This window comes from Pararge aegeria, chromosome 6 (assembly GCF_905163445.1).
Source record: "Pararge aegeria chromosome 6, ilParAegt1.1, whole genome shotgun sequence".
NCBI classification, from domain to species: domain Eukaryota; kingdom Metazoa; phylum Arthropoda; class Insecta; order Lepidoptera; family Nymphalidae; genus Pararge; species Pararge aegeria.
Window position 1 is genome coordinate 18,624,021 of NC_053185.1, and position 22,685 is coordinate 18,646,705.

The following is a 22,685-nucleotide window of genomic DNA, read 5'->3' on the forward strand; positions in this document are numbered from 1 at the left end:
GTCATTTGTCAAGTCGATAAAATTATTGTGAAGCAGCAAAAGCTTCGGGAATTTATTGTTTTTTAATTAAATTTAAAGGTAGTGGAAAACAACAAATACTTCGTATGAAACTCTTCCTGCTGTTTAATAAAACCTCCGCAAAAAAACTGTGCATGAAGGCTATTTACAAGTACAAATCATGGTGATTGTGTGATCGAGATGAGTTCAAAGCCACAAATATATCATGAGAAGCAAGTAAAGGAGCTCTGCGCTTTGCATGCGCTGAATAACTTATTCCAGGTAAGTTCCGATCTCGCAAATCGATCTTTGTGTATGTTATCACGTGAAAAGCGACCGTGAATGAAATTTGCCGCGACTCGTCAAAGTAAACAGTCTGCTCGATACGGTCATTATTATTTAATTATCACATCTTGACTGCAATTTTCGATGTAAATCTGAGAAGCAATTAAAAGTTATAACTTTAAAAACATTCTAGAATTGGGAAAATATCTATGAATAATTACTTCATATGATTGTGATTCATATGATAACTTATACTCAGCTTAGATGTTACGTGCGAAATAATAATACTTGAAGAAAGGTTAAACTGTATTTCAACCTTTCTTAGATAGATTAGTTGTTTTAAGTCCTGTAGGATTCAGAACTAATAATAACTAATTAGAACTTCAGAACTAATAGTTACTAATAAATAGTTAGTAACATTTAATGAACAATGTCATATATATTACTACTGATGAGAATCTGTAGATGCCGCTCAGATGTAGGTCATATAGGTCAAATAACGGAGAGTCCTTGGTTGTGGAAACTTGCACAGAGAACTAAATACTTTTAGTTATTAATTACCAACATATCTTTAAGTCTGTATTATTACTAGCTTAATAACATTATTCAAGTAGACCCATAGGTGGCACTCAGTGGCATTCCTAGGGTTTGGAATTTGAGCAAGCCCAGTTACCTAAAGGACAAATTTAACTCGTCATGATCTCTAAGTCACCATTCTTGTTGTGCTAAACGACAAACAGTATCAACAAATCTTTGAAAAACACTACGGTTAGGGTCAGCACACGAATTATGATAAAGAAGTTTCTATGCAATGTTTGCCAAAATTAAAAAGTAATCATAGTAATCCCAAGTGTTTCTTTGAGTTCCGCTCTCCGCTCTCTTTAATTCTTATGATGCCTGGTAATTTATGTCGTAACCATTTATGGCGTTCCAACCATTAGAAGAAATAAGACTTATTCACAGAACAAAATCAGCCTACCTGACTCCACTAGTATCCTCTAAGACACAATACTATATACAATTCATTTATATTCTTTGTTGTGCTTAAGTCATTTATTTTATTTGCAGACACGTAACACCTTTTCAAAATCAGAATTAGACACAATATGCAGCCGCTTATCCCCCAATGTGTGGATCAATCCTCACCGTTCCATGCTGGGGCTGGGCAACTATGACATCAATGTCATCATGGCAGCACTGCAGAAGAAGGGTTGTGAAGCCATCTGGTTTGATAAGCGGAAGTAAGTACAATTATTTTTTCCTTTGTTAATCTTGTTTTAGTGATTATAGCTAAGCAGGCCTTTTGATCTATAGTAATTGTCAGTAACTAATATTGTCCACAACTACACCGGTTGCTGTATGTCGCCTGCATTATTTTCTGGAGCGTCGCAACATAAATTATAAACATTTCCTAAAATTTATAATTATATACAACTTGTACTCTACTGTAACAAGTCTCTCTAAGGCGATTAAGATTGAGAGCTTTCCCTTCACACTGCTTCAATGTGAGTTGGAGGGTGAGTTTTGATGATTATGATAATAATGTGTTGAAATTTGGCACATGAGTACCATGCATCTATTATGTTATTTTTAAGTAAATATATTTTTTATATATTACTAGCGTACCCGGCCTGCTTCAATGTACACCCAACAATAGAATATCATCATAGTAAATAAAAGCTGTATTTGACAGTTAAAAAATAGGAGTGCTCCGATCGTCACCAAATTTTACAGGATTACTCGCCAGGTCAATCCGGAGATTCCCTGAAAGTTTCATTGAAATCGGTCCAGCCGTTTCGGAGCCTATACGGAACATACCCACACACTTTCTCTTTTATATATAAAGATATATATAATTGTAGATACATACTTTTTTTTTTATTTATGTACTTTTTGTGGTGTGCAATAAAAAAAGTATATTCATTCATCCAGATGGAATTTCTATTCCCATAAATAACTGGGTAATCAAAGGAATTTAAACAATAAATCATCAACAGCTTAAAAGCATCCATGGCTGTACATTAGTGTTTCCGGGAGTACCACCACATACCACACACAAATAATATGCCAGCCCCAAGCAAGGCAATTTATAAAACAATCAAATAGTTTATGTTGTGGATTTATGCAACTCTTAAGAGTGTTGTGTCAATCACCCCAGTTTGAACAATAACTCTTGAAAAATAAATCAATACAAGGGGTATTGATTTATTTTTCAAGAGTTTTAAAAAATATTTTCTCTAATCAATTAATATCTTGAAACCCCTTTAAACCATTTAGATGATTAATTAATATAAAGTTGAAAAAACGACTTCAAATAAGAGTAGGAAAACTACTGGAAGAACTGGAGTAGAAATAAAATTATAACTAGTCTAAAATTGTAACATTAATCTGGCCCCTTCCACATATTTATTGACTACACTGTACTTTAAACCCTTCCATTTACCATATCTCTTGTGCTTTCCCTTGGACCAATTTCAAGTTTTATCCAACTGTGATTCGAAGAAGTTTTACTTACCAGCAAGACTACTCTTCAAGGTGTAAGTTCTGTAGATCCAGCAGTAACTATTCATGGCTTCTTTGTCATGGTCTTTGTCGCTATCGCTCATACAATGTATGGGTTCTCCGAAAAACTGTTTCGTGCTCACCAGTAGCGTGAATACCAGCAAGATTAAAGGCTTTGTTAAAGGCCAAAATAAAAGGCTTTGTTACCTATTCATGGTACTCATGTACAGGTCAACTGATATTTACGAATTTTCTTAGTAAGATTACTGGCATTCTGTAGAATGGATATGAAATATTCATCGTTATCCGTCTAATGTTTTCTGCGAGCAACATACTTTAATAATCGAAAACCTGATAATATAATTAAATTTGTACCTTTGCAGAGATCCAGGATGCTTAGATCTCTCAAACATCTGTGGGTTCATCCTCAACGTTCCTTCGGATTACAAGCTAGGGTTCGTGATGTTGCCGCTTCGCAGGCGACACTGGATAACCATCCGTCAGATACAAGGGAACTTCTACAATCTGGACTCCAAGTTGGACTCGCCACAGTTAATAGGAAGGGTATGTGCTATTTTATTTAACCCCCTAAACTAATTTAATTGCTCTGGCTAAAAGAATCTTGAGTTGAGTTTGACAGTCCGAAGCCTCCACAACAGGCGGTCTGATGCAACTATTGCCATGGTGCTGTTTAAATTATTTATTATTAACATTTTAATATTTCTTTTAAGTCGTTTTTTAAAATCTGTTTCTGTTCTTTTGTATATTTGAATGTTGCTGTAACAATAGATAAATAGATAGAGAGTATTTATTTCTCATACAGAAAAAAACTCAGTAAACAAATCAAAAAGTTAATAAATATCGCTTGAAGCGATTTCCTCCAGACAACCTTTGGTTGATGAGAAATTATTGTTTTCCATAAAGCATTTTATAATAGTATTGTATCAATTTGTTTTTTTCCTAACTATATGGCTTAGCTACTGCATCGATTTAGATGACATTGGGCAGATATTTTTGTTCCTGGAAATGCAAAAGGAAATATTTCCGCGGTATTTAGAAAAATATCTTAATATTATTACATAATATGTACAATAGAGCTAATATCATATCAACGTATTGCATAGAGATTGCTTGGCTCCTGTTGCTATGGCTAAAATGCGCGCTAAGAAATAATTATTACAAACCATTTTCTCGTCTTCAATCATGGGAAAACGAGTGAATTTTAAAAACCAGATTTAAAACAGGACAAGGATGGACGTTTTTAGGTTGTGAGGATGATGAGATGACAGTCATCACTATCAAGTGATGATTGAGTGTGACATCCATAACGCTGATGTTTGTATACCAATTATTGTACATATACATATACACAATAATTTGTATGATTATTGATTGGTATATATGTGATGTGAGGAAAAAGCGGTGATAGCCTAGTGGTTAGATAGAGTTTCCGCCTCCTTTTCGGGGTGACGGAGTTCGAACCACTTTAACGTGGTGAAGGAAGACATCGTGAGGAACATGTGAACTTTCTCAAAAGTGTGTTAAGTCTACCAATCCGCACTTGCCCAGTGTGAATTATGGGCCTAAACCCCCCTTATTTTTCTGACAGGACCCCCGCACCCCTTAGTGGGTAGGCAATGGGTTGATACCGATATTCCAAGAAGAATTTCAATTATAATAGTACCCAACTGCCAACGGAGAGCACGTTAAAGGCTCAAGGTCAAAAAACAAACACCACCAATGCGCCAGGGAAGGTAGATAAAGTAAAGTGTATTTACAAACGATGCAGTATCAATCGATAATAATAATAATTTCTTTTCTTTTCAGAGTAGTGATTTAATAGCGTATTTAAAAGAGCAGTTAGAGAGCAAAGAGAAGGAATTGTTTGTGGTTGTGAGCCAAGAGGTGGAGGAGAAGCAGCTGTGGATGAACCAGTTCATCCTCCAAGGCAACGGAGGGCACGAGGTCGGTATTCACAGGGAGTCTGCGCTCGAGAGTCCGGACGACTCGAGCCCCGTCTGCGATTTCAGTAACCGTGATGCAGAGTGCTTGAGATTGAATGAAGTGAACTGTGTTAGGGAGAACTTTTAAGTGCATTTTTCCAAAAGTTGTTTTAAGTGTTGCGCAAACGTTGTCACTGTTTAATAAAAAAAATCACTACATAATCATCACAGAGTAAAAGTAGGGGTCCGACAAGAGTCGTCTAGACATAGCAGTCGCGTTGTAAGTACCATAGCCTAGTAAAGTTCAATGTACACAAGAATTCAGGCAACATACGATAAAATGGTTGCAGTACTCTTACGCAGCAGTTGTATATTGCACTGAAGGTTCCTTGCGCGACGCTATCTAGACGATGTCGGCATTTCCCAGTAGATCAAAAGCGGTGAACTACTGTCTCTCTTTATGCTATACTTTCATAGTAAACCGTTAATTCAATGTTTACATTCAATGACGAGTTAGCGCTTGGTTGTAAAAAATTGTCTACGTTTGTAGAAAAGCGATTTATTGTATTATTGCGGTTACATTTGCTACTATCGCTTGAGTGGCCGTCATTTAAACTACTTTTAGATCGCTGAAGAGCTAAGTCGTTTAGGTAAATAGCTCAAGGCGCTGTCGCTAAAGCTACCTAGGGCTAAATTGATCTCTAAATCGTCTATAACGACTTACTGTAAGCGGTTTAAGACTTATTTTACGCATCCAATCGAAAAAATAGGCAACATTTCAACAGTCTAGTTCTGTGTCAAATATCGTTAGATGATCGGAAAAAATCCGACTAGGCAGTACGACGACTGCAGAGCGCCGTTTTGTGACCGCATAGGCGTATTATCATACGTCCACATATGCGATCAAAAAACGCATAATATATAAGATCGGAGTAGACAAAAAATACATATCAAAATAACTGTTTTACTGTTTCAAACAGAATACTAGTCACCGCGTATTGTGTAATATAAAACAGCGTTTACTGACACCTCCGGCGATAGTGGTCAATGTATCCCTAACCTTGAGCTTAAAGACACCAAAAGCATTTTATTTATATTCCTACGGGGTGCCGGGAAATTCCTTGCAAGAGTTTCGATTATCGAAATTTGCATATTCTTCGAGTCGTTCAAGATATTATACTACAAAATATATATATATTACTAAATATTTTTTTATAAACATCCCAGTTTTAAGTTAAAATGTACCGTAAATAATACGGAAGTGTGTTTATTGTTTTGTTGTTTCCTGTTGTATTTAACACCTAAATTAGACAAAAACCCCTTTTTTAGTTAAACCTAAAAAACTAAGCCGTGTTTTACATATTTAAAAAGCCAGGTGGTATTTTACGAATTAAATTAACGCAATATAAGTACATACATGGTTTTGGTGCCATAAGTCTTCAAAATATTGTGCTCGCAATTCTCTCAATCGTAATCACAAATAATACTATGAAATCACACAGCATTCAAACATCATGTCTTATGAGGTAGCACTTCCTACGTTTTTAAAAAACAAAACTACGTCATGCTGGTTTATTTTTTCCAATAAGCTGTTATAATAAATAAACGCGGTGCGATTCTGTCTGGTTTTCACTGATTTAAGTAAATTTAACTCGTTGTTCAAGAAATTTATAAAAAAAAAACCATTCTTGCGACTCACATATGAATATGTCTAGATCCTAATCAAATTTTCAATATTTGATGGTGTTGTTGTATTTTTAAATTATAATAAAATACATGTTGCTGTCGGGGGTTAAATAGGGGGGGGGGACGTTTCAAATATTAATATACTTACTACCATCGCTTTCGCATCGCAAAAAGTTTTATTTTTAATATTGTAGATGGCGTTGTTTCAGTATCACAATCCTTATTAAAGGGACGTCAAGGTATGTCATAAAACCGGCAATTAAAAAGTGATACTGCTTTAGTAGTTAGTCCACTTAAGACTATTATCACATCAACCCATTACCGGCCCACTACAGAGCACGCCCCCCCCACAATGAGCAGAGGTTAAGACCGTAGTCCACCACGCTGGCCTAGTGCGGATTGGTGGACTCCACGCATTTTTGAGAACATTATGTAAAACTCTCAGGCTTGCAGGTTTCCTGACGATGTTTTGCTTCACCGTTGTAGCAAATTATATTTTGATTACTTAAAACGCACATAACTTAGAAAAGTTAGAGTGCTGGGATTCGAACTCGGCCCCCCGAAAGCGAAGTCGAGCTCCTGCCCAATTCGCTATCACCGCTTGAGACTATGTGCCAAGGTAAAACTTATTAGAAGTACGGGAAATAAGAAAGTCCATGTGCGTCAAATCGCATCAGCTAGTTGACGTTGAGTTGTCCCGTTGTGCGTTTGGATGAATTGTGAGACTACATAGTAATGTGTGCGAATATGCGCTTATTTGTTCAGTTGTATAACTATTGCGTGTTGTGTGACTGATTTATATATAATTAATTATTGATATAAATTATAAATTATGATATTATAAGATACGTATGTAAGATTTGGATTATCGGGTTTTCTAATGTTGAGATTTCTTCACCAATAAATTAATAAATTAAATGAGTATTGATGTATGGAATAAGTGAAATGCTGTTATAATAATTTTCGGTTAGGAAATTCTTGAAGCGGCTTCTTAATTTTTTATTCCGACAAATAAATCTCGGGATGTCGAGAAATCCGCATGAGCATAACTTTCACCCGACATGCATATATTTTTTTGGGGATTTAAGAATATCGGTAAACATTCATCCATAAAGTTATATAGATCCGGAATTCCGTTGTATTTTGTTATATAAATTAAAAAGTCGCTTCCATACGAAACATTCCCTGATTTCCATACAACAAATTATTATTTTTACAAAAACTATATTTCCAGAAGCCTCTTGCATAATTGCGTAGCATAGTAAGTTTGTGTAAATATATGCATCCGAATATCCGATCTCTACTTATAATTAATAATTAACGTATTAAAGACGAAATCGCAAAGAAAGTGATTGACTTTACTTCTGGCCCTGAAAACTGATTCTACCGAAAACAAATTAGTAGTGGGAGTAGTTTCTTGAATACCGTGTAAAGCGTTACAACAAATTCAAATTAAAACATTCTTGATTCACGTAGGTCTATCACAGGCACTTATGAAGCTTTCATACATATATGTTTACATAATTGTAATGGGATGGTGATAACTACGTTCGCCAACTTTGCTTAAAGCTACGAGGGAGCTACACGCGCCCTGGGCTAAGAAAAGCCACAACAAACTTGGCCTGGTAATTTTTTTGTTATCACCATCTCACAGTCGACTTGTATTAAGGTATGAAGTTAGAGCAATCCATACCCAAGCGTTTAAGTGATCCTTAATAATTTTATACTAGGATTTTGCTGTAAGCTTACTTTTTGTATAAACTTTGAACTTTTTGAAAGACACCTCAAAGATTTAATTCGGTATACATATTATTGGCAAATTTTATGTAGACTTAAAGACGCCAATCAAATGGCAATAAAAAGAAAACAGCCGGCTACCTGTTGTAATAGTAATAGATCGTCTTCTACTTCTAGTGCACTATCAGAGGGTTACTAAAGGGACGTTTGGAATCTTATTCCTCCAATGTCTGTCTCCTTACTTAGACGGCCGGAACCATCCGTTGTACGTAGAGCTCTTGACAATGGTTCAATAGTTCAGCGCGCAGAACCAATGAACCAAAAAGAAGAAGAAGAAGAGCTGTGCGTGCTACGTTAGCTATCCCAGTCAATTCTCGGATATATAATACAGGTCGGTAGTCAATATGATGTGCGATGGCCGAAGGTCGTGACCCCTTCCACTTACAACCTTTCCGACGATGTCGTGCCATTTGACTCTGCTTTCAGCAGCAATATGCACTTTGGTGTCGAGAGCAGTGCGGATTTGATCCGACCATCGAATCGGGCTACGTCCTCGAGGTCTCTTTCCTTCCACTTTGCTAGTGACCACTATCTTTTCAAGATGGTCTCCATCTCATCTCGAGAATCGTCTGAAGGCAGTTGATTGATAGTCTTCTAGTAAGTTTAAGCTGTCTCAATATCGATGCGTTGGTCCTGTGTGTCGTCCCAAGGATTCGCAAAGCGCGTCAAAAATCTGGTCTGGTAGACGTACTGCCAAGTGATTTTCGGTTTCGATTAGATTAGCTATACCCCCCGTATAGCTTTATGTAACTGCTATTCTACTAATAGATTAGAGTCAAGGGCTAATTTGTAGAAGAATTAAAAAAAAAACATTTCAATGTCATTATGTAGAGATTCAGGGCCTAGACTCCAATGAATATAATAAGACACTTTCGCATTGTTTTTATGTACTTATATTTTTTGAATGTTTATATATTATTTTTTAAGTTTTATGTTTCTTGTTATTTATCATTGTTTCGAAGTTGCATTTATGTATATTTATGTTGTTGAGTTTTTGTAATTGCTAATTTGATTAACATTGTTGAATAAGTACTGATTCTCTGATTCAGAACCGTTAGATCCGTTACCGCGTAAGTGACTATGAACCGTCCACTCGGTATTAAGTCTAGAACAGTTCTAGCAAAGTCCTAAAGATTGGTTCAGAATTTTGCTTAGGTTGCTCGCAGTCTCCAACAGTCCGATTCAAACTTTATGTCGACGAAAGTTAGCTGCAAGTTTAGTTTCGCGCTGTAGGTATTTAACGGTACTGTACCGCTCGTATCGAAGCGCACGATGTTCAAGAAGTCATAAAGTTTGAATGTCACTGTGAAAACCTACTAAGTACCTATGAAAATCCCGTCAAAATCTGTTCCGAATCAATCCGGACAAATAGACGAAAAGACATAACTATAATTATTGTGTTTGGTATCGTCGAAACAAACATATGAGCTTAATAAGATGCAGTTATGTCGATAACGCTGATGGATCTTTTTTATTTATTTGTATAGATTGAGTTTAAAATTTAAGTTTAGGATTTTTTTAAACGATTAAGCAGTTTAAACTTTCGGCCTAACGATAAATTATACGTGTAAGTGACTGTTTTTGTATTTCTAATGAATAAATAGACTTTTACTAATATAATATAATACCAATATCTCTAGTTATAAATAAAGTATAAATATTTATATGTATTATATTTATTTATGCGGTTATATACGGGTGTTTAGTCGATTTATAGTGGTTAGCTGTTATATACGGGTGTTTAGTCGATTTATAGTGGTTAGCTGTTATATACGGGTGTTTAGTCGATTTATAGTGGTTAGCTGTTTTATACGGGTGTTTAGTCGATTTATAGTGGTTAGCTGTTTTTCTTTCGATATTGCTTATTAATTAGTCTTCGTTACGATTAGTATTTACATTACACTTTCACTTCGGAGAGCTCCTTATTTCGTTCGGTTTTGTTTATTTATTATCTAATCGATTATTTTCGATAAGAATTGCTAGTGTTGTGCTCGGGGACCAAGGAGCGTCCATTTATCAATGGAAGTTATACACATGGCCCTCATGTGTGAAAACTTCGATAGCGCGAGTAAGATTGTTGTTCTGCCATCTAGTTTGGTAAAGTAGAAACCGCCGCGGAATCATTATTATTATCATTATATCATTATATTATCTCACATTAATTAATTTATTGCATATATACAATACCTCGTCCCTGCTGTGAACTGTCAAAATTCTCATCATAAAATTAGACAAAGCGTAAGGTTTCCCATCCCACACTGAAAACACCTGATGTATCTATATCTCATAAAGTAAAAGTGATGATAATTTTAATATTTGATACTATAAGACTTTCATCGCATTTAGAGTATGACCACTTTTTATGTTACAACGACAATATTCGTTAGCACAGAAAAGAATAATCTTAACGCAGGTGAAAAACTATAGTAAAACGAATGAAAATCAAGCCTAGTTTGTTTGTTGATTAAGTTTAGATTGGAAAAACGACGACAAGATACTCATGCTATCTCGCTCTTAACATTTTTTACGTAACTCTAAGAAGTGATCACGTGCACAACGACCAATAGCGAATAAAGATTTTTCGCGCTTAAATGTGGTGCGTTATGATATTTTCGCATCTACAAAAAAATATATGTTTGCAAAATGATGATTAAAGATTTTTTTGTGAGTATATTTTTTATATACCATAATCTGTTTGCATTTTTTTTTGATTGACTAAACACCTGTATGTACTTTGAATTAAAGTAATAAAAAGATACAATCAAAATGTATAACGCCAAATACTAACCAAAATGTATAGTAGCGTGAATCAAACTAACATTTATCTATTGAATATCTAAGACTGTCTTAATGTCTTCGAAGAGCACAATTTATTTATGTATTTCACTATAAAATTTGTATTTTTAAATGATATGGTCTATTTTTGAAGTTATGCTGATGTCACTAGGTCATCAAGGCGTCATCGTCACCGGTCGCGCCACCGCGGTGTCTTAAGCTTCCAAACAAGAAACACCAGTACGATAGTATAAGATTTGCATGCTAGTAGTCGTTTTCGACTAAAATAATAGAATATATAATAGAATAGTAGTATATATATATAGTAGATAGTCGAAAATAACGTCGAAGTAAATTAACCTTAATGCTATTCGTTTTAGAGTAGCAAATTATGTTATACTTTTCTTATTTCTCCAGTAGCGCTTGCTGTACAATTATAAATGAATATAAGCTTTAAAACCAGCGAAATAAGTTCAATAATACCGTGGCGTTAAAGAGTATACCGATACTCTTTAACCGCCGAAATCGATGTTTCGAGCCTTTAGTTGAAACCGACTTGATAAAGTAGCATGCAAATGTTATTTAGTGTACAGGATTGTCAGTTTCCCTGGGAAAAGCTAACACTGCTCTTGATGTTTTATGAACAGTGTCTTTGGTAGCGCAACTGGTGGTCGCTTAAATTTTACGCCCGATAGCTCTACATTTTAGTTGTAGCGCAACCAAGCGGACACCGGGTGAGGTACCCTCCTTGGAATTGAATACATTTTATTGGCAGCGCGACTGGTTGCACCGCCACTGGTGTCCTAGTAAGATAGAACCCTTAGTGTTGTACTATGGTACATATCAAAAGATAACAGCTAATTTTTATTGGAGCTTGCCTAATGTCTATGGGCAAATGGTAGATAGTCTTACAAACCGATCAGGACCTGATATTCAAAATTAGAACCAATTGAACGTGTGGAGTCGACTTTCAAATGCGCTGCTAGTCGATGATATTTCACTTGTGGTAACAGCGACGTTGACCTCGCATCGGCCAGATAAGTTTTTAGGACTTCGACCTATGAAAAATTACAGTTTAAATTGCTAGAGTTGCCGGTTGGAGATGCAAAGGTTTGATCGGAGTGCACTAATAGATTTGCTCGCTCCCTCCATTTCGACTAATTTCTTAATTCCGTATGAATAAAATGTACAGAGTGTTAATCTGAAAACTAAAGTGTAATTTGATTTTGTTAAGACTTAAGAATTAGTTAAATGGATTTACAATAACACTGACTGTGTCTGATTCATTAATCTGTATCGTTTTAATACATTGGCTGCGGAAAACACAAACGTTTGTGTTTTAAAACTACGTAACGCATTTGCGGCTCGAACACGCTAGGCGTGTTAAAATAAATGTACCAACAAGGATGCGGCCGAACCCGCTGAGCGTGTTTTTCCGGCGTTCTGCGAGTGCGGGCTAACATAAACGTTGTGTTGTTTTAACATTATAACTTTTTTTATTGTTATAACTTTTTTCATTTCGACTTAGCAATGTTAAAAAAACGCTGTATCTCTTTAGCCTTCACTTAAACTCTGATTTTCGCTATACTCATTTTCCGCTAGGATTGTCGACTATCAAGGAGTAAACGTTTGTTAATATAAGGTCCGTTTTACTCTTACGAAAAGACTACAATTCTGAGCTGGTAAATCTTCTACTAAGAGTTCAGTTTCAAGGCAGCATCCGTATCAAGCGATTTGCATTTACCTATACAATCTAATAAATGTATAAAGAAATCTCTCCATCGGGGTTAGTTTTATTAAGATTACTGATTTATCGTGGTGGTAAACTATTTTTAGTTGTGAGTTATGAACGTAATTTGAATAAAATTGTGCCTGTATTGTTTATACAGTCAGTTGTACGTTATAACTGTATAGTTCGTCAAACTTCTTAGTGCTACGCTGCGACGTTCAACGTCTTAACTTTTTTTATCTGTATTCAATAGGCATGGTAACTGTTTGGTATGGCCGGGTGTCATGGCCGTACTTGTGACGTTTTGGGCAAATTAGAATCCTTGTTCCAAAGCTTATTGATTTTTGTAATGACAGCAAAGAACTTAGCACCTGATAGATTGAAATAAGAAAATATGTACTTGATTTAAGCAGAGGTTTTCGAAGTTCAAGGGTTACCAAATTATGTTTATGTAGACGTGACGTCATAATTGTGAATTCGGCTTTACACCTGTCATGGCGGATCGCTAGATTTTGTAGTTTTATTTATTGAAAATAAATAGCGAGTTTTTGTTACTGTCATCATGCCTATTATGTAATTCTCGAACCGGGTATATAACGAAGTAAGTTAGTGCGTTATTATTTTTTCTGTATTCAGGGTAAGGACTTATTTTGATTCGTTTATCTTTTACTCTACTTATATTATTGTAAATAAATGATATTTTTCCAAAAATAGATAACGTGATGATAATTCTAGACTTTTATTTATTAATTTACCACAGAATCAAGAACCTCCAGAACGCTCATGCAGCCAGTATTGAATGCAGTGTATTGTGTCCAAAACGCCCCTCGCAGGCAGCGGAGAGTATGCACGACGGGTATGCAGTACGAGTTATAAACACTTAAGGGTAGGCTTTTCGTTACTGTTGAAAAACTTAAGGACAGTTAAGTTTTTTATAATTCGTACTGGAGATTTTCTTCATTTTATATCATCTGTATATGTCTTTTTCCCTGTGCATATCCTCTATGCACGCCACTGCTCGCAGCTCTTCACGTCACTTTACACCCGCAAAAAAAAAACACACAATCAGATCTACCCAGTTTGGGCAAATTAAACACTTATTATAAACTATAATAAAAAATAATTATTTAAATCGGTTATAATTTGTAGGAGTTATGGTGTAAAATCGTCAAACACTTTCATCCCCTTTCCCAAAGGAACCGAGCTTAATGTCGGAATAAAAAGTATCCTATATTACTTCCAAGAATATGTGTACAAAGTTTTATGAGGATCAGTTAAGTAGTTTTTGCGTGAAAGCGTAGCAAACAAACTTACATTGTCATTTATATTATTAGTAGGGATTATAATTTATGGGTCTCATGAAAAAGAACATGATCACCTCAAGAGAATACTGCAAGTATTAAATAATATTGAGGTCCTCCTAAATGAGAATAAATGTATTTATAAAACAAAACGAATTCAATTTCTCGGGCACGAACTCACTGAATAAGGGAAACTTCTATATTGGCGCTATTCAGACATCTAGAAAACCCACCAGCGTTGATGAAATACAAAGCTTCCTTGGCTTGGTCAATTACGTTGGGAAGTGGATATTAGCATCGCTCAAGAAACCCTTACGACAGATAATACGGCTTAAGTTAGGTAGATCGACATCAGACCCATAAATTATAATGTCATATACTCATATATAAAATTTGAACTACCTTCACACCCTAACAACATTTTCTCTAGCACTTTCAGAAACATTTCTGGGGCGCAGGACACGCCAAACATGAGTCTTTTATAGCGGTAAGAGCCAAACTCGCCTGAGTTTTAAGTATCTGTGCTTAAATCTTTTACTTATGGAACCTGGGTCTTTCATCATATCAAGCCATTACAGGCCCACTACAGGACACGAGTTTCCTCCCACAATGAAAAGGATTTAGGCTGTAGTCCCAGTGCGGATTGGTGGACTCCATACGTCTTTGAGAGCGTTATGGAGAACTCTGCTTAAGGTTTCTTTTCCTTAACCGTAAATGAAAGTGTTATTTAAATGCTAATAAAGGCGATTTAATTTGATTTGATCTGAATAAAATAATACGGGCAGTCAATAAATAAAGAGTTAATTTATTTCAGTCGTTTCCTCGAACTGTCCGTACAGCTCTGCGTCGGTGACGCTGCAGTTGTGGTTCTTGGCGAGGATGAGGCGGTCAGGGTCCAGCCGGAGCTCTTGAAGGATGCCGTAGACCTGCGCGCGCATGGCGGCCTCCATGTCTCGACTGCGTCCCAGAACCCACATGCGGTCTGTAACAGAAGTCCGTATAAAACTCCTCTATCGCTGTTACCACTGCAAAATTTATTGTCACGTTTGTCTCCAATTGATTGACGCCATTTAGCGTCAAAGTGAACTTTTCCAGACAGGAATAGTGTTTGTATTCTCATTAGCCAGGGAAATATTGAAAAGGACAGTGATGGGTTAGTCAACAGTTTACACTATATATATCTCTCAGACCATATATAACTCAGAATACCGCAGAAGCAACAATAAATCCAACACAAAACATTCATATGAACCCAACGCTTGACGGGACGCTTGGTTATCTGAACCCAACCTTCAGATAACCAAGCAACTGACGTTCAACAAGCTTCTGATGCTAACAGTCATGCCGATATAACTGTAGTAGCCCAAGTTCATAGTGTCGAAGATCTTGGTGTCCAGGTTTCCGATACAAGTTCTGTTATTTTCCAAACCGATGATGCAAGGACCCATGCAGTTTCCCAATCCGAGATCGTGCCTATTATTCGTTCAAAAATAACAAAACACAAAATAAGGAAGAAAAGATCAACACTTGAGAAGTGTTACAAGATTTTAGTTACCCTAGTCAAAATACAAAAGAAAAAGGTGAAAAGGAAAACTACCTTTGTATTTTTTGTGGAGATAAATATATAGAACCTTCCCGCCCCGTAGAAGACTGGGCTATGTGCTACGTGTGTCTAAAATGGGTTCACGAGAATTGTACTGATGGACAGTCAACATCGTTGGGTTAAAAATGTGATCACTGTCGTTATTAACGTAAGTACGTAATTACCCAACTTGATGTTCGCGTTTACCTACCTAATGTCGGGTAAAGCCGAACATTAAGGATTTTGTTTTCTTCTCACATGTTTACAATTTATTTAAAATATTAATGTTGATAAGTGGATTATAAGTAAACTAAAACTTTATAATAAAACAATAAAGAAACTCTGTGATCAATTTGATCACTGTTTTGGTTTTTCCCTTGGGTGTTAGTTTTTCCCCCACTTTCCCCTAATACTAGTTCTTGAATATTCCGTGTGTCAAATATGAGGCAAGATTTCGGACAAAGTGATCTTTTCCAGACAGGAATAGTGTTTTCATTCTCATTCTCATCCTACGAGCATATTTAAAATTTAAACGAGGGTAGAACTTGGAACTATGCAGCAGTTTCGTACAAAGCATTACGTTGAAAGTTTTGAGAAAGATAAACCAAAATGGATGGAAGGCACGTACCGGAGTGCGCGACGCTCAAGTTGGTGCAAGACCAGAGTATGGCGAAATTGTCGTAGTCGGTGAACAGCACGTTGTACTGCCCGGCGCCGGGCAGCAGGCGGCCGATGATGTATGGCATACGGTTGTTGAGCTTATAGCGGAACGAGGACGCGCCGTCATGGCTCGGGATGCCGAGGCCGTGGCTGGTCCCGTGGCTGCCGGTCCTGGAACATTTCGTCACATATATCAACAACAGTTTACAAGCACAATCTTTCTTCTTTGTTGCAATGCCGTGTATCGGTCTGAAATGCGTGGTTGCCGGTGTAGGCTCATGAGGCTTAACACCTCCGCCTTCGGTTGATGGGCAAATGGCAGCACGTTACAGGACGTGCTCCTGGCATGCCCTGCGAAATGTTACTCTGTTTACTATGCGATGGTTTTCCCAGGAGGCCGGAAAGGTATTATATTTTCTACACCCCCTTATTAATAAAAGCGTTGTAGCAAATTCAAATTCAAAAATGCTTACTCATGTAGACCTTATAAAGCGCTCATACATGTAAGATGTTACACATAAGGGTTCTAAACGCGCCTTGGTCAAACAGCAAACAACGATTGAATGGATACGAAAGGTGCTTTCATAAAAAAAAAGGTAAACACACATCGTAACTAATATGACGATACGCATTGCTTATGACATAATTGGCCCCGATAAACGACTTTCGATGCCTCTTGGCTCAATAGTACCTAGAACAAGTGAGGGTGGCCAACCGTAATATTTGGGCACCTACTGAACACACTCTCTGAAATACAATAACTTGTAGTTAACTTATAAACAGGCTTGTCATTTGGCAACTGCCAACGTGTTCCAAGCGCTAAAGGTGCTCTGGTATTCTAGACTTTGGGCAAAACAGAGGTTCAAATTCAAATTCTTTATTTTGCAGAAACATTTTTCATAAAATGTTTTAGAGATTTAAATAGTACCTGGGTACATAGACATTGTTTCGCCTTAACAATAGGCATGCAAAACTGTTTAAATAACAAACACAAAAACTAAAACAGTCTATGTCACATGTAAGTATTTTTTATTATTTTATTTTTAAAACATTCTTTAATTACAAATTAATTATTATTATACATTCTATTTATCTACTAAGTATTCATTTAAGGAATAGTAGCATTTATGTATTAGAAATTCCTGTGTCCAACACAATTCATACAAAATCTATACTTATAATAAAACTGTAACTGGCAGATTTCTGTACATTTAATATATTTTGAAAATTTTGAACGGGATGCTTTGCAATCGATACTCAGTCAGTTGGACTCAGGTCCAAAACAGAAATTTATTTAATTTTTGTCTCTCTGTCTGTTGGTCCAGGCATCACGTGAAAACAACTGAATGAATTTAAATAAAATTTGGTAAAGTGGTAGCTGGTATTTCGGGTTAACATATAGGATATATTTATATCCCGATAAACAATAAGTTTCCTCCAGGAAATGGGATGAAATTTGTTATCAATTTTGCTTCATCAGCTCCGTTAAATTTGAACCGATTTTAATAATTCTTTTTTTATTTGAAAGTTTATACTATCACACATGTATAGTCTTATTTTAATGAAGGTCTGATATATATTTTCGGAGATAAAGGACATAACTCTTCACAAATAACAGCAAGTAGCAAGGCATATGGGACAACGATCGAAAATAATGACAACTTACTAACTCAGTATACCACGTAAAATAATAGTAGGTACATAGCTAGCCATGATGTTAGCATGAAATCTATTCTAGCGCCTCGATCGACTCATACGTGGGTGAAGTCGCGAGGGTCCGCAAGTATATAATATAAATTTAATCTAATATATTCGGTATTAATATGTCAGTAAAATGATATCATTATAAAATATAAAATAGTAAAAGTTTATCGGCACTTACCACCTATTGATAGTGTTGACGGTGATTAGCAGATACCCTCGTTCATTGAGCATCACATCCAGCTCAGTGCAGCTCGCAGCTATCTCCATGAGGTGGAAGGAACGCTCCACCTCGTACCACGTGCCCGTCATCTGAGGAGTAAACAATAAAAGTTATTTGATGGCGTTAAACGCTTCTAGAATCTGGAGCCCTCACTCAGCTGGAGGCTCCGAAGTCTACGAAATCTTAGTTAGCTGAAGTCAGATACCATAATGCGATGACTGAGCATTTATAGAGGTATCTATAAATGCTCAGTCATCTTCTACCTATGTAACTTTAAAATGTATATTTATTATAAAAAAGGTAATTCATTAGATGTTTTTTATCCTGGGAAACACGGTAGAGTTCTACGGAGAGATTTTTTTTATCGATGTAACTTTTTAAACATCAACGTGAAACAATAACCGACTGTGGCAATTCTTTTTGCGTTTTGTTATATTTGTTTATTTAAAATTGTGTGAGGATCTGACGAAAATGATTGTTCGGAAACCGAGGGCAGAATTTCTTAGCGCACAAAAACAAACTTAGCGTAAGACATAAAAATACGAAGGATAAGCTGAAGTGTATGTTTGTTTGTTAACACGCTAATCTCTGGAACTTATTCTTGCCCCTTTCCTACATTAGTCTGTCTGACAGACTTGTTGTTTTCGTTTCGGCATATTTCTGCGTAGCGACGAAATATTTTTGCGTTAGATAGGTACTAATTTTTGAGCACATGCTGTTTAAAATATTAAAAATATCGGTACTTAAAGGTAAAAACAATAAATACTTTTGCTAAATAAAAATATAAACGTTTTCTTTAAAATAGAAATAAAACATTCAGTAAAATAAATGTTAGGTAGATAAAACAAACGAAGAGACTCCAATGTACTTTGTAAACAATATTAAAATGTTAATAATATACGAAACTACCAACCGTCGGGTAAAGCTTAAGGGGTTAAGGTCGACATTCTATGATAGTTTATGAAAAATGCAGTAGGTGTAGGTAGGTAAATACCTAGCAGGTTTGGATTTATATAATATGCTTACTATTTATAAAAATCCTATTCGGACAACCTGCTTCAAAGACGAAGTAAAGACAGTTTACTGTTTTATATTTTGCAGTTTACTAGCCTACACAAAATTGCAAATTCATTCAAGGGCAATTGTATATTATTTTATAACAAATTACCAAATGAAATCATTGAGATGTCTCTCAATAAGTTTAAAGTTTATATAAAACGTAAGCTTACAGAAAAATCCTATTATAATATTAAGGATTACTTAAACGATAAAAAAGCTTGGGTGTGAATGGCTCTAGCTTCATAGCTTAATATAAATTTACTGGAAAATGTTGATAAAAAAAAAAATTTACCCGGCTAAGTTTGTTGTGGGCTCTTCTTAGACCAGGGCGCGTTTGGAACCCTCGTAGCTTTAGATTTAAGTTGGCGAACGAAGTTATCACCATCCCCTTACAATTATGTAAACAAATATGTGCCTGTGATAGGCCTACATGAATAAAGAAATTTTGAATTTTGAATTTTGAATTTTTATAGAATAGTAATACTTAATTGACGAACAAAGCTGATGGTCCACCGGATGGTAGGGAACGCCATCTTATATAACCAGAGCAACACATCGCAGAGCATGCAAGGAATATGTAGGAAAAATTCCGCCCGAAGGCCATCAACCTGAGGTGAGGTTTTAAGCCTCATCATCTACAACCCATTTACCGGCTCACTACGGGTCACAGGTCTCATCTCAGAATGAGAAGCGTTTAGGCCGTAGTCTACCTCGCTGGCCTAGTTCGGATTGGTAGTAAGATGAAATTAAACCAGCTCACGAACAAAGTAGTTTCCTTAATATTTCATTACTATGTATTACTAGATTTATTTAAAACACTTATAGACTTATTCTAATCGGACAACCTTCCTCCGTCATTACGAAATTAAAGAAAAATTACATTAGACTCTACACGCCTTTGAGAACATTGTGGAGAACTCTCAAGCGTGCAAAGTTTTCACCGTTTAAAGCAAGTTAAATTGCTTAAATTACAAACGTACATATCTCCGAAAAGTCGGTGGTGCGTGCGGGGATCGAACTCGGTCTCCATGAAAGGATCACTGCTTGAGGTCTTGAGCCTCATGAGCCTGTAATTACACCAGACACCACACCCTTCAGACTAAAACGCAGCATTGCAACAGGCTGCAGAAATAAGATGAAGTGGTAGTACTTCCTCGGATGAGCTCTGTCACAATAAGCTCTACTGCTTCTACTCTCGTATGAGAGATGTGCCCATCATTGGGGCAGATGATGATGATGTTTATAATGATAATGATATAGAAAACAATTTCGGTACTTACACGAGTAATATCATATTCAGGGAATTGTGGATAAATTGGACATCTTCCTAAGCCCGTGCTGATCACAGATCTGACTATAGTGCAGAACAGTACAAACTGTATCCGACTGGACCCCATTACACGGAAGTCCCCCATCGCATTTCACTATCAAAGTTAATGTTAACAAAATAAGGTTGTTTTTGCAGCGCACACAGTCGGATGTTTTGTAAACAGTGGAAGAGTTTGGAAATGGGTGTGCGCAGTTTAACCGACGATGCCACTCTTTACACTGACCCATTCGGTCCGATTTCATCGATTATTCATATTAATTATTTGGCCCGAAATAGATTTATTGTTGACGACACGTCAACGTGACGAAAAAAAACAATACACTGTCCACGACTGCTTCGCTGCCCCGTGCTAAGCCAAAACGTGCATTTTCATCAGTTTCGAAACATGTAAATAATTAAATAGTATTATTATTGAATAGAAGCAGATGCTACAAGGCCGAGGTCCATGATATCCATCCATACATTGACTTTGCAATTCAACAACAGAAGATGAACGCCTCTGATGTCGTGGTTAATGACTACAACATCGCATACCTACAACACAGCCTCTACTTTGTATTAGAAACCGCCGCGCCGCTTTAATATAGGTTTCCGGGCTATACCGTAATTAAAAAATGTCATCGTCATCATTAGCAATCCAGCACCGGCCCACTAGAAGCCACAGGTCTCATCTTAGAGCGTTGTTGGCATTCAGAATTTCTTACGCTACGATGCTTTTGCTTAGCAAGTTATATTTATTTGTTTATAAAAAGCACGCACATAACTCCGAAAAGTTAAGGAAAGTATACTTTTTTATTATAAACTGTTTTAATAAGAATTATTAAACAAAATCAATTTTAATTAATTTTACAGAACATCTCAAATAAGTGCCGCCAAGCGATTAACCATTCCGGTCCGTTGTCGCGTAAAAACGGAGGATCGTAGGGGTTCGGGTTTAATATAACTGTCATAACCCTAACAGGTTAGCCCGTTACCATCTTAGACTGAGAGATTGCAGTCAAGGCCATACTTGATTCTACTTCAAAATTTAATAAAATTGTACCATCTCTTATCTACGAGAGTTGGGTAGAAGTAGACGTTACTTTACGGAACGTTAGTTATACTATGGAAATTAAGCTTAATTTGCTAGACTCCGCGAAAACTGGAGAATTTATACGGTGTAATTTACGACACCGGAGTATCCTCAGATGTTGACTTTACTATGATAATTATTTTACATTTCCGTTTGGTGTGGAGTATAAAGATTGAAGAAATTATAAATTATATTCTGAAACGTGGTGCTTATTATGGGCCTATTTAGAAGGCTCAGAATCACTCTGCGGGCGATTGAGAGAGCTATGCTAGGAGTATCTCTACGTGATCAAATTGGAAATAAGGAGATCCGTAGAAGAATAAATCTTCTGTTACCGACATAGCACAGCGAGTCACAAGTTTTGAGTTTGCAAGAGGCAAAGGGCAGGGCACATAGCTCGGAGAACCGATGGACATTGAGGTTTTACAGTGCTGGAATACGTAGCGTAGGTCGGCCCCCAATGAGGTGGAGAGACGACATCAGGCGAGCCGCTGGGAGTCGCTAGAGGCAAGCGGCTCAGGACCGTGGATTGTAGAACTCCCAACAAAAGACCTTTTTCCAGCAGTGGACGTTGATCGTTTGAATTGACGATGACGATGGTAAATTACACTGTACAGACTCTCCACATTTTCGCGGAGTATAGAAAATTAAGCTTAATTCTCATAGTATATCACTTACGAGCTAAAGTTCTTCATGAACACGTGTTCCTACAAATCTACATAAAAAGCAATCGAGTGACGATGCATAACTATAATTTCGAATCGAGCTACTGACGTGGCGACTGTATCAAAGTACGCGAAGAAATCGGAATTACGTAATTTTTTACTATGTAAAAACTACTAGTATTTTACTATGTAAACTATCAGCAAGTTCAAATTGCAATGGGCGGCCATGCTTGTCATGGGTGCGATGGCCGTTGGATCGACACGAACAAGCAAGCTTAGTGTGGGACGCCCTCCAGCACGATGGACCGACGACATAAAGAGAGTGACGGGGAGTGTGTGGATGAGGAAGGCCTATGTTCAACAGTTGACGTCCGAAGG

General features: G+C 36.6%; 2 protein-coding genes across 3 annotated transcripts; one reads left to right on the forward strand and one right to left on the reverse strand.

Annotated features, from left to right (window-relative positions):
• The first annotated feature begins 17 nt into the window (after positions 1 to 17).
• Positions 18 to 14,954, forward strand: LOC120624813 (josephin-1). 2 transcript variants are annotated; one of them, XR_005658778.1, is made up of 6 exons: positions 18 to 279; positions 1,351 to 1,523; positions 3,168 to 3,348; positions 4,612 to 4,749; positions 13,475 to 13,600; positions 14,855 to 14,954. XR_005658778.1 is itself a non-coding variant. In XM_039891568.1 (4 exons), exons 1-4 carry the CDS (start codon positions 199 to 201, stop codon positions 4,873 to 4,875), a joined length of 699 nt encoding a protein of 232 aa, XP_039747502.1. In that variant the 5' UTR covers positions 18 to 198; the 3' UTR covers positions 4,876 to 5,956. The 2 variants fall into 2 exon arrangements, 1 of the variants encoding a protein (XP_039747502.1); XM_039891568.1 differs by lacking the exons at positions 13,475 to 13,600; positions 14,855 to 14,954 and having other exon boundaries at positions 4,612 to 5,956.
• On the reverse strand, positions 14,796 to 20,767 carry LOC120624814 (apolipoprotein D-like). Its single transcript, XM_039891569.1, has 4 exons — positions 20,521 to 20,767; positions 18,140 to 18,270; positions 16,226 to 16,428; positions 14,796 to 14,997 (listed from the first exon to the last, which is right to left on the reverse strand). The coding sequence occupies exons 1-4, from the start codon at positions 20,653 to 20,655 to the stop codon at positions 14,816 to 14,818; spliced, it is 651 nt and encodes a 216-aa protein (XP_039747503.1). The 5' UTR covers positions 20,656 to 20,767; the 3' UTR covers positions 14,796 to 14,815.
• Between the last annotated feature and the right edge of the window lie 1,918 nt (positions 20,768 to 22,685).

Coding starts and splice junctions, on each gene's coding strand:
- LOC120624814 (XM_039891569.1), bottom strand. CDS start 20,655: ATGGGGGACTTCCGTGTAATGGGGTCCAGTCGGATACAGTTTGTACTG. Junction 18,271..20,520: donor CTGAATATGATATTACTCGT/GTAAGTACCGAA, acceptor TTTACTCCTCAG/ATGACGGGCACGTGGTACGA. Junction 14,998..16,225: donor CTTGAGCGTCGCGCACTCCG/GTACGTGCCTTC, acceptor CTTCTGTTACAG/ACCGCATGTGGGTTCTGGGA.
- LOC120624813 (XM_039891568.1), top strand. CDS start 199: ATGAGTTCAAAGCCACAAATATATCATGAGAAGCAAGTAAAGGAGCTC. Junction 1,524..3,167: donor ATCTGGTTTGATAAGCGGAA/GTAAGTACAATT, acceptor GTACCTTTGCAG/AGATCCAGGATGCTTAGATC. Junction 3,349..4,611: donor CGCCACAGTTAATAGGAAGG/GTATGTGCTATT, acceptor TTTTCTTTTCAG/AGTAGTGATTTAATAGCGTA.